General features: G+C 39.0%; 1 protein-coding gene across 3 annotated transcripts in view; it reads right to left on the reverse strand.

Annotated features, from left to right (window-relative positions):
- Positions 1–12,115, reverse strand: part of aff2 (AF4/FMR2 family, member 2) — a 121,118-nt gene that overhangs the window by 40,953 nt on the left and 68,050 nt on the right. For 2 of the 3 annotated variants that reach the window (XM_037261002.1, XM_037261001.1), the window contains exons 5-9: positions 7,001–7,045; positions 3,941–4,027; positions 3,362–3,398; positions 2,220–2,280; positions 70–124 (exon numbers count right to left, since the gene is read on the reverse strand). In XM_037261002.1, the coding sequence (XP_037116897.1) occupies positions 70–124; positions 2,220–2,280; positions 3,362–3,398; positions 3,941–4,027; positions 7,001–7,045 (285 nt within the window). The remainder of the gene's footprint in view (positions 1–69; positions 125–2,219; positions 2,281–3,361; positions 3,399–3,940; positions 4,028–7,000; positions 7,046–12,115) is intronic. The other variant, XM_037261003.1, reaches the window with a different exon arrangement.

Below are 12,115 nucleotides of genomic sequence, written 5' to 3' on the forward strand. Positions count from 1 at the left end.
ATGAAAGACAAATGGCGTCAGGCCAAGATGACGGACAGTGCTGGTAAATGCCGACGAGGGACAACTCACCTGTTGCTCGACCTCCTCCTCATCACTGCTGATCTTTAGGTCATCCTCCAGCATTCTGCGCAAACACAAAATAATATGTTTAATCGCAGCCCTGACCTCGGCATCTGCTTGAATGAGATGAAATACAGCGCACTGTTAACTGCCATTAACTTTACCAAGCTGTCCTAGCAAATGGAGTCATTGCATAAGCAAAGTAGCACTGGCTTATGTTAGGGAATGACGACGAGAACGGTGAATGAGGCATAGCGGTGCAGAAAAGCAACCAGATGTTGAGTTTGGAGGTAGAACCCAGATTGTTTTTTCACCTGGAAACGTTCTGTGATGACAAGCGCTGACCTGCTGCCAAGAATTCTTTGGTAACAAGAGGGTATTCTGAGAGGAGAGAGCCCACTGAATTCAAATTCATTTCTAATCGGTAGAAGTTGCTTTTACACTCCATTTGCAGCACCATAAATATATGAATGATAAAAACACAACATGTACTTGTGCTGGTGCGTTCGATGACCTCCCTGGTAGCAAATTATTCTGTATTTATGTGCTGTGCATTGGCAAGTTCCCATGTTTTATTGCTTTATATAAACCATCCACGCATGCTACTGTTATTTTAAGATAGCACTGCTATTGTTATGACAGGAGAATCCCCTAAAGGGATTTTTACTGCTTCGCGAACTGCTCTCTTCACTGCTCTCCCCGCTAAAAAACACTCCCCGGTGTTGTGGTGTTTTCAGACGGGACCGCGCGAGTCGTGAATGAGTGAAGCGCAATGAGAAGCGCTTCACAGATAAGGGTGCAGTGCAGCACATAGGCGATGATAGATATATTTGGATGAATGAAAAATGGAGTCATACATTATTTCATAAGAAGGCACAGATGGCTAGCGAAAGATAAGGAGGTAAGACGGAGATGATAATGACGGAGGAAGTGGAAGGCAGGGACCCAGGAGAGTGAATGCTGGAAGAAGGATGGAAACAAGGAAAATGAAATAAAAGGCAGCACGAAGGAGCAAATGTAGAAAGAGCATCTTACACCGTAGTTAACAACTGCCTGTTAAATATGTGTGTGTGAGTGTGTGTGTGTGTGCGCGTGTGTGTGTGTTGGACTATTACTGGACTAACCATTCGCACTCACACCTAGGGGCAACATAAAAAAAAGACAAGGGTTATCAAAAAAATAATTTGGATGTAAACTTACTCATTTACAGGTGGAATTGGTTCATTGATCAAAGATAGAGTGAGAATTTAGTGTTTTACAGTGGTAAACTTATTTTCACACGTTATCTGAATTACTTCTCCTGGCGAGGGTCGCGGGTCCGCTGGAGCCTATCCTAGTTGACTTGGACAGTAGATGGGGGACACCCTGAACTGGTGGCCAGCAAATCACAGACGTGTGTATAACTATAGCATATTGTTACATGACTTTTAAAACCCTCTCATTTATCATAACATTTAAGAGTCTTTTAATGATTTAATGTATTAAATTAGAGGACCTACTTCCTCAAGTATACAAACCTTTGTAGTCGTTACGTATGTTAGAATCTAGGCTGTATGGTTAAGAAATGTTTTCTTATACATTGTTTAATGAACTGAAAAAGTTGTCAAATGAATCCCTCACATGCAGATGCATATAAAAAGGAAAACTTATTTTTGCTGCGCTAGAAGAAATATATTATGTGACATCCTTTTAGTGGTGATTCACAATTGTTTCCACCTTATCTTGCACAAAATTGGAACAGTAATCAGCTTCTGATACTGTTACTATTCCAAAGCTGAAGTTGGACATGTTCTGTTTGGTGGATTGAGTATAACATTAATTTTGTAAAACAAAATCATTATGCCTGTGTGGCATATTTACAAGCAGCGATCCCTGCCTTTCTAATCCCACCCAGCCATGAATCCTGCTGTGTTGCTATGCGAGTGAAGTGGAGTGGGCTGCAGCCTGAGATGTTGCAATATGCCCCCGGCTCACGTTAAATTAATGTAGCTGCACTTTCCCGCTCTAATCCACGTAATCTTTTCCCCCCTCTCCTACCAGCTCTGAATTTCATCCAAGAGTCAAACTTAATTTTACCTTGAGGGAAACATAACATTGGGTCCGAAATTGTGTTTGTGTGTGTGCGTGTGTGTGTGTCTAGCGAGATATGGCATACTTACGACTTTTGTGGTGCGCTTGGTGGTTTCACGGCTGACTTGCTGGCTGATACAGTACATCGCTCTGTAACACAATAAAGGTTATTATAAGCATTTAACGTTTGTTTGTTTTGCTCGGTGATATGTGTTTGACAAATAACCAGACTTGTGTCATTTTCTATGCCTATCACAATGCTAAAGATGCCAATTCACTATTCAGGTGCATGTTTGTTTTGCATCTATAAAAGAAATGAAAATAAATTGAAAAAAAATTAAATAATAATGAAATGAGAATAGGATGAATAGAAAAATGAATGAAGAAAGCAAAGAAATTCCAGATATTATCTAATGTTTATCCCAAGAACTATTTTTAGAATAACTGCCATGATTTTCAAGAACAAAATAAAAATGTATTCTTTCCACTAGTTGATATCCTTCGTGAATGTACTCCCTAGTGTTTCTTTTCTTTATTGTGTAATTTCTTCTTCTTTCTGGTTATTGCTTTTGCCAGCGACTTTTGTTCCCCCAGGTTACAACAAAACAATTCCTTTGCTGACTGTGGCATCCACATGAGTCAATTCCCTTCTTCCGTGCCTCAGAGACATAGTTTGTTGTGACTCACAGACAAAATCTGCTATTTTGTGTATCAATACTTTTTTCTGAACAAATACTTGATTTAGAGAAGCGAGGGTCATGACAGGTTAATCAATCTGTTGTCTTTTTTGCCCTAAACAATGTTGGTGTATCTTTTGTTGTGCTTTAAGTTTGCCAGAGTATTGTAGAGCTGCATTGCATCATACTGACACATTTCCCACCATGTGATGTAATACACTTCTTACATCATTGCTACCTGCAATAGATATTGTTAAAATAATGTTTCCCTGACAATGTCAATTAAAACAGTTTTCTCTGTATCCATCCATCCATCCATCCATCCATCCATCCATCCATCCATCCATCCATCCATCCATCCATCCATCCATCCATCCATCCATCCATCCATCCATCCGTGTCAATCAATGAATCCCTCCATTTGAACATTTATTCACTCGTTTAACATAGCATTTAGTAACATATTTATTCCGGTACTGCCTTTCCAGATTAACACCAGTGAATGTGGATGATCCCCGCAGCTAGCATGGTAACTTTGATTAGGGGAGACTTACTCTGGGTGTTGTAGCTCGAGGTCACATGCTGCGACTCCTAGGGTGAGAGAAAATGGATGAAAGCAGCGGCCAATGTGTTCAAGGAATGAACCATCAAAGGTTAAAATTGATATCACAGTATTAAATATATTTTAGTCCACTCATTTAGATCTCGCTACATCAAAATGCAGCTGCAGTGACAGTGCTTTTGATATTTCTCCACAAAAAAAAAGGCATGTATTTTACAGAGCAGGTGGTTCTTCTTGTGTATTATAACGTATCGTATATTGTTCTTTCCACAGCTCCATGGCAGACTTAAACCTGTGGCCTGATCGTGCCAAGCAAGAACATATATTAGCCGTTAATCTAGCTTCATGCAGTGAGCCCAAACCTTTGCTGAGCCAAGGTATCTATTTTACAATAGAAAAATATCACACCATACCATCAAACAAAAATGAGACAAAAACATGAAATCATTGTCTTAATGTCAATGTATTCGCAAATTGTAATTCAGGCCTCTTTAATTGACAAAAGCCTGACACACTCACAGGAAGCCATGATTTATACTGTTGTATAAATAATAACATGTACCTTACTAACCTTGCTTGGAATGGGGAACTTTGTTTGATCAGCTTTTCCAGGAGTGTGAATGGCTGTGAGAGGGGGTGGCCAGGAGTGAGTCATCTCCTAGATTTAAATACATATAAGCAAACAGAAACAAACACACATTATTAAGGGCACTTGACAATTACAAATAATCCAGTTTACTCTTGTGGTCCAAGCAAACCAGAGCTATAACTCTTTATGAATCGAGTGAAAACAATTATGAAGACAATTTTTGATGTGAGGGATTTATTTGTGCACTTGGATGTAGGGGAGCGGAGTTAGCATTCATTTATGGTTTTGTAGACTCACACGCATCCAACTGGACTGTATTATAACTCACAATATAGAGTGAGAAGTGGATTGGGAGTTGGCAGCACACTCGGGGATCTGAGCATGAACTAAGTGCAGAGTGTTCAGTGTCCAAACTAAAAGCTGACTTCAGCTGGTTGCATTAAAAGCTAAACGGCAGCACTGCAGCAGCATTGTGATTTAATTGCTAATCACGCAGTCTCTCTCAGTTCAATTCCAGCTTCAATATGTGGGAGTTTCAATTAGTTAACGGAATAATCATCTGATGTATGCCTGCCTTTGTGTGTGAACGTGAGCGTGTGTGTGAATGTGTGTGCGTTAGTTTTGCAATACCATTCAGTCTCCGAGGCATAACAGTGAAAAGGAAGTTGAGTCCTACAGTATGTTGAAAAACCTGCTCACGTAGCAAAGTAAAATGTAATTTAATTCTTTCTACCAAAATATCCCATCTGTCATTGAACATTTACAGCCATGTTATGTGGCGTTGATCTACTTTCATGGGCTGGAAGGTTTTGTGTTGCACACTATCTCTGTTGGTCGCCTACTACCGGATAATGAATGATCTTTGTACTTGTAGTGCATATTGGATGTGTCGTTTGTTAACCTACATTTACTGTATTTCTACTTAAATTGTTACATCAACCTGCCAAAGAACTACAGATGGATCCTATCCACTGGCTATACATGTAAATCCTTTTTTATACAAATAAAATACAATATAATTGCCAGTCATTGCAGTCCATTACTCAGCTAGACGGTGACTCAAGGAACACCGATTTTGTTTTCGGAAGTAGTTATCGCATCGTACTTTGATTTAAACATCTGCCACACACAGGTCACCGTGCGAAAGGTCTCTACAAGATGATTGACGTCACAGCTTCATCATCAAGACTCTCCTCAGCGATGTGGATGACTCATTGGATGAGTCATGGTTATACCAGAGTATGTGTATGTGGGTGAGCTGTAATGTTTAATCGATTTACCCAGGGACTTCATAGCATACACCGTGCCAGTGTAGTACACGCGTGTGTGACTGCAAGTCCGATGTCGCTTGTGTTTCTGAAATGTGCATGCTCGAAGAATGGCTATGTTTTGACAGACAGCAGTCCTGATTATGCATGTATGTGTATTTTAATAATGTCTATTAGCCTCTATAAATGTTAATGTGAGTGATTACCTCAGTGAGTCACAAATCCTCCCTCGCTCCCTCATGCACACACAGACCTGTATATCAAAGTGATTTCGTCTCACTGTCATTTAGTTAAGGATTATTGGGGTTTATATGATTACAATATCTCCACTCAGTACAGATATATTTAGGATGGCAATGATCATTCATTCATTCATTCATTCATTCATTCATTCATTCATTCATTCATTCATTCATTCATTCATCCATTCATTCATTCATTCATTCAAACAGCTTATCCTCACTATATTATTATTATTATTATTATTATTATTATTATTACCGCAATGGATAATCAAAATGGCCCTTGGATACTTGTGCTTTTACATTAAAACCAAATTCCTTTGGGGGGGGTAAAAGTATTCCTCTTAAAAGTAGCAAACATTGCAAGGATTTTTCATTACTTCTGTGGATTTTGTATGTGGAAAAGATGCATGCAACAACGCCCAGTTGATGATTGGGCCAGGGTGCATGCCTGTCACAAGCCCGAAGTCAGCTGGGTTAGGCACCAGCTTACAAGAATGTTACGAGGATAAGTTCTCTGGAAAATGCTCAAATGGATGCTTGCAACCACAATTATGAAACATATATTTACCAGTTTTGGTCAATGTACTTGATATATAAAATGTAAGCGTTGCTTGAAAAGAGAAATTATTTGATGAACTTCTGCATGCTCTTATTTTGCAACATGCCCATCATGAAGTATGGCGGTGACACCCTGGAACGACCAGAAAGACCCAGCTCAACCCTAATTAGGACGAGCATTTAGAAAATAAATGGTTAACACCCACATCAACGTTTGCATCTGACCTATTGCCGTGTTGTGACAGAAAAGGGAAAACAGCTGCGGTCATTTTCTTTGATGTGCCACACTTTACATTTTGAACTTGCTGATCTTTCCATTTGACACGGTTTCAAAGTACAGATTGAATTTATCGAATTCAATCTGTAGTTTTAAGCGCACCCATTTTATTGACCTAAGGCTCCTCATGCGGCTCACAGCTCGCGATCTGTCACACAGGCAGTTGACCAGCTTATTGATTTGTGAGAAGGGGAGGTGAATGACAGAGGGCAGGGAGCGATGAACAGGCACACAAAGAGAGCATCACAAGAGGCAGGATGGAGACAATCATGGGTGAGCCATAAGTTATCACATTATATCATATGCTGTCTTGACGGCCTTTGCAACTATCTTGCTTGGTGCTGTAATGACACGACTCTCACCTCACTTTGGGAAAAAGCAACCAACCAAACAAAAATTTCAAAAGGGGGTTGAGAGTTTGTGATTAAATTATCTCATTACATGTAGATGAGAAACTAGGGTAGAAGGAATGTGATATTTCTGCATGACGTGACTGGACAATTGTCCAAATGCTGGTTCATTGTTAACCGAAGCCAACAGAACTCCAATTACATGCATTTATCTTCTCTCCATTCAGTTCTTCCTGGCTATAATCGGTCTACTTCCAGAGAGAACAAATTTGCAAGCAAACTTAAAACAGCTGATGATCCTGGCAATGACTGTGCGTGTGTACGTGTGTACGAGTGCAACATACCCGCAAAATCTCTTCTACACAACTGGAGTCATTTGGAAGGTTGACCTGTAGAAAACAAATGGAAGACAAAGAAACTGTCACTTTTCATACAAAACATTAGTGACAACATAACAGTTTGTGTTACACGCGCTTGAGGAATGCCATTTGAAACACCCATCCATATTTTCGATATTGCTTCACGGGGCTTTAATGTTTACGGTATTTAGAATTAACTCATTCCTTGATCACTTTGAATTAATGATTCCAATTCCCTCCATTGTTTTCATGTTGTCTTTTCCATAAAGGTTTCTGGCAGTTCAGTGGAGGTAAACTAAACTGATTCTTAATTGAATGTAGAAGAAAGAATCTTATAACATCATCAAAATGAAACGATATATGCAATTAACAGCCAAAAAACACCATGGACTGTGCTTTGTTCAAAAAACTCCAAACATGTTTTCCATGTCAGATACAATAGTATTAAACAGGTTTTCAGGTTCAGGTTTTAAACTTGAAACCCTGATACTTACAATATAGTATTAATGAAATGTCATTTGGACCTTGAAGTCCTAACAGATTGGGAAATTTAAGTTTTTACACTATTTACGTACATCACACCACAATAAAAGATACTGTGTGAATACCAGGTACGGTTCCCAAAATGACTACAAGTACGCTATTGATTTGGAAAGGTAGCACAACTGACCAAATGCTCGAGTTTTAGTTGTGATCAAAACAAAATCCAAGTAAACAATGAAATGTCTCCTATAAAAATGAAAGCATAAGCCAAACAAATGGCTTTCTTGGAGCAGCTACTCTTTGCTGTGTCAGTTCAGCCAAAGTGCATGTTGTACTTCTTCCATTATTGGAAACAAATCATTATTGTCTCTGCTGGATACGCACACTGCATTGTTAACTAAACGTACCCCACACAAGTATAAATGCCACTGCCAAATGAGTGTTTCCAAAAAGCATTTGAAAACAAAATAAAACAGTGTGATGGACTAGTTCCTGGCTTGGTTCTCCCTGACAGGCTCAATAAAAAAAGGAGTGAGGGGATAAAGGAGCAGCTGGAGGAGAAGAGAGCAAATCCCTCCATAACCATAACCTCTGTCGCACAACATCACTAACTGCACCAACACGAGCATCAGGAAACATTTAGTGCCCGCGATAATGACCATGACATCATCCTCATTCTGAATTACAGCTAATAAAACTACAAGGTACACTGGCATATGCTATGTAACAAAAAATGACTTGACCATTAAAAGTGAAAAAACATATTGCCAATCTCTCTTCAATAATAGGGCACAAGCACTTATAGCAATGGGTAACCAAGTGATTCTAGAGGGATAGACTCACTACTTAGAAAGCAGTATGTTAGTCTGAAAACAAATAACAGTTTATAAAGAGTAAGGTTTCAAAGAGTTAATGAATTATGTACATGTCATTCTTAACTACAGCATTATACTAACATAATTAGAGTTTAGCAAGACAAATGCTCAATGTAAAATTGGTTCAGTCAAGAAGACTTGAGGAAATAGCATCGCTGTGGTGTCACGATTTGAGTCACATGACATGACTTGAGTCAAACTCGAGTCCAAAATTTTAGGGCTTGCGATTTATAAAAGACTCAGCTTTACTTTGACTTGGTAGTAAGCAGACTTGATTTGACTTAGAACAGAACAACACTTGGCTACAAGCACCTCCAGACAGGCTGGCATACAGAATGTATTGCAATAAAAGACACAACAGCCTCCAGGCTCTGTGAATAGCAGCCAGCCTGTAATACATTTGAATGGATATGTGAGCGTTGCAGTGTGTGTTTATGAGTGGGTTTGTAACTTGAGATGAGAAATGGTTGCAGTATAAGCCTGAAATAATAAATTTTTTTGAAAAAAACAGAAATGAAGTCTCTGCTGGAAAAGAAGCAGAGAAAGGATGACAAGAACAAAAGAGAAGAGTTGGGTGGAAAATATAACCAAGGCAATTACTGAAGCAGAAATCCTTTTCTGTCTGAAATAGCTTCTCAGATGATAGACGTCTATACACATGAACACACCAACAATAGGTCTCTCGCCCTCTCACTACTTTTCCCACATGTACACGCCTGCACTCACGCACGCAATCATTTTAAAATATTGGAGGAAAAATTGTGAAATCAAAATACAGAAATTACGAAACAGTCAAGTTTTGCTTGCCAGTTTTAGCCCTGACGAAGGACTACTCATAGTGAAGTCACCTCTTTGTGAGAATCTGAAATGTTTTTTTTATTTAGTGATATCAGAATGGTGGGCTCGTGATTAGCATGTCTCACTGTTCTGAGGTTTGGGGTTTGAATCTTGGCTCAGAGCTTCTTGTGTTTTCAGTTTTCAGGGTCTCTCCATGCTTGCCTAGGTTTTCTCCAGCTACATTAAAGAAGATGCATTTTAGGTTGACTCAAATCTCTAGATTGTCCATAGGTGGACATGTGAATTGGCTCGTGATCAATCGGGGGTGTTTCCCTGATTCCTCCCCCAAAGTCAGCAGGGATAGGCTCCGACTTGCAACGCTTGTTAGGATAAGTACTTTGGGAAATGGATTGATGTGGCATACCTTGTACTGGTCGCCAGTAAACTGACGGCTACATAGACAAATACAAACAAAAGATTTCTTTGCCCTCGGCGTAAAAAAAGGGTGTAACCTCTTTATTGTGCCAGTGTATGTCTAGTCTAGTATGTCTGGGGTTGTGTTGCGCTCATCTGGGTACGCCAGTCCAACATTACTTTGATATAGTAACCCATGCCGTCGTTATAATTACATCTCAATTTGATTTCTGTGATGCACTTTATTTTGGAATCATCCAGTCCTCCCTCAAGCTTCTCCAGCTGGTCCAAAATGCTGTTGCGTGCTCGTAGGAGGGAGTACAGTAACTCCAATTCTGGCCTCCCTGTACATTTTAAATTTCATTTTAAGATTCTTTTTCTTTTTAAATGGTCTGCACAACTCCACTTCTACGTACATGCCCGGTGCCTCGGATCAGTGGGCCACATGCTATGGAGGTCCCGAGAACTAAGCGGAGCCTCAGAATGGATCAAGATTTTCTGTTGCTCCTTTGGATTGATGTTCCCTTAAGCAAGCCCCCTCTCTGTCCATCTTTAAAACACATTTTTACAAAATGGCTTTTGACACACCGTGACACTTGGATTTTTATTTTAATGCATGTATAGCACTTTGTATGCAACTCGGGTTGTTTTTAAAATCCTTTGCAAAAAAAAGGTTTCGTTGAGATGGTTAACATAATGAAAGACAATTGAAGAAAGGGCTCATGAGTTACTATAGGTAAACATTAGATCACAAAGCCTCTCTAACACTATCAGCAGCGACCTCTCGTACCAATGCCAAAGGTTTACCCCGGACATATTTTTAATCTCTCTGGGTTAAAACTCCGTGACTGGGACTGGTAGAATCAAGCCATCGCTAGCCAATGAGTTTTTCTTATGGGAGGGGCTCCCGACCTTGCTTCCCCTGCTGCATCCACCAAGGATCAAGGTATAAATACAATGATTATTATTACTTTATTACTACAACAGCACAGATCATAGATTTTGCCAAACCAAATTAAACATTGAGGTAAAAAAAACACTTTATTTTCGCTTCCACTGGAGCCATACTGTCAGCTAATTGTGATTACAAATAAAATGAACAAAGATACTTGGAATGTTTAACTGATGGAGACAATGCTGTTCGTGCAAAGTGAAAAAGGGCACAACGGAGCCCTCTGTTTGTTTGTGAACCTGAAATTGTTTGTATAGTGGCTCATTCGTAAACTCCACATTATAGCTGTTATTTTCTGGTGTAAATATTTATAAATACCGTAATTTTCGGACTATAAGTCGCGTTTTTTTTCATAGTTTGGGTGGGGGGGCGACTTATACTCAGGAGCGACTTATATATGTTTTTTCTCACAAATCTTTACTTGATCATTAACACATCACTTACTTACAAGTATAGTTGACCACTTCACATGTTATTTTTAGTATAGTTGATCACTTCACATGCTTTGATATCTTTATTTTGAACATATTCAAAACATGAAAAATAGAGAGAAAAAAATCAAATAAAGTAATTAACACTTTAAAGCGCCATATCCTCTGGACATGTCCTCTGTCACCAGGATGACATAAATGACGAGAAATTTGATCGATGGATTTAATGATTTGGAGTGACACAAATGGTTTGATAATATTGTTGTTTATGTGATAGTTATTTAAAATATAGTTTATATATCGTTGTATGGGCCTGTGGAATAATTTGAACAGCGGCGCGGCACACGGCATTGTTGACAAAGGACGATCGATGGATTTAATGAATTGGAGTGACACAGATGGTTTTATAAACGTGTTATTTATGTAATAGTTTTTTTTAAATAACTGAATGTTACGTCAGGCCCGTTCTCAGCTCCTCGTTTGTGTTTGTCACGTTAGCATACCGTATCGTTTAGCCTGTTGTTGCTCGTTCATGTCTGTTCTTGGTGTTGGATTTTGTCGAATAAATTGCCCCCCAAAATGCGACTTATACTCCGGAGCGACTTATATATGGTTTTTTTCACATTTTTGGGCATTTTATGGCTGGTGCGACTTATACTCCGGTGCGACTTATAGTCCGAAAATTACGGTATTTATATGTATAATATTATAAATATAAATATATATTTGTGATGTGTCTCAATTTCTCAAATATGATATACTTTATTGTCTGTCATGTCATTCTAAAATGGTAATATTTAATCCCCCATTTGTCATATAAATCTGAGATTTCATATTACTCATTTATTCAAGTGATTAGACCCATTCCATGGTGTCTTGTTTCTTTTGTAATGCAGTCAATTATAGTCATGCGTACTAGAAAAAAAAACTTTCTTTTGTGTCTGTGTTGAGAGTGGCCGAGCAAAGAATAAATGGCATAAGTAAAATGATCAGGAGAAGAGGAAAAAAAAACGTGGCAAAATTTAATGCATGCAAACTTTTTTTCCTTGCGTATCCTTGGAGAACTGTGAACTCACCCGCTCCACTTCCTGTTACATCTCAAAGTAACTTCACGGGATTTCTATTCAGGCGCTGACAAAGAAAAGGCTCATGTTGTTTCAGTGATTAC

Source organism: Syngnathus acus, chromosome 10 (genome assembly GCF_901709675.1).
Source record: "Syngnathus acus chromosome 10, fSynAcu1.2, whole genome shotgun sequence".
NCBI classification, from domain to species: domain Eukaryota; kingdom Metazoa; phylum Chordata; class Actinopteri; order Syngnathiformes; family Syngnathidae; genus Syngnathus; species Syngnathus acus.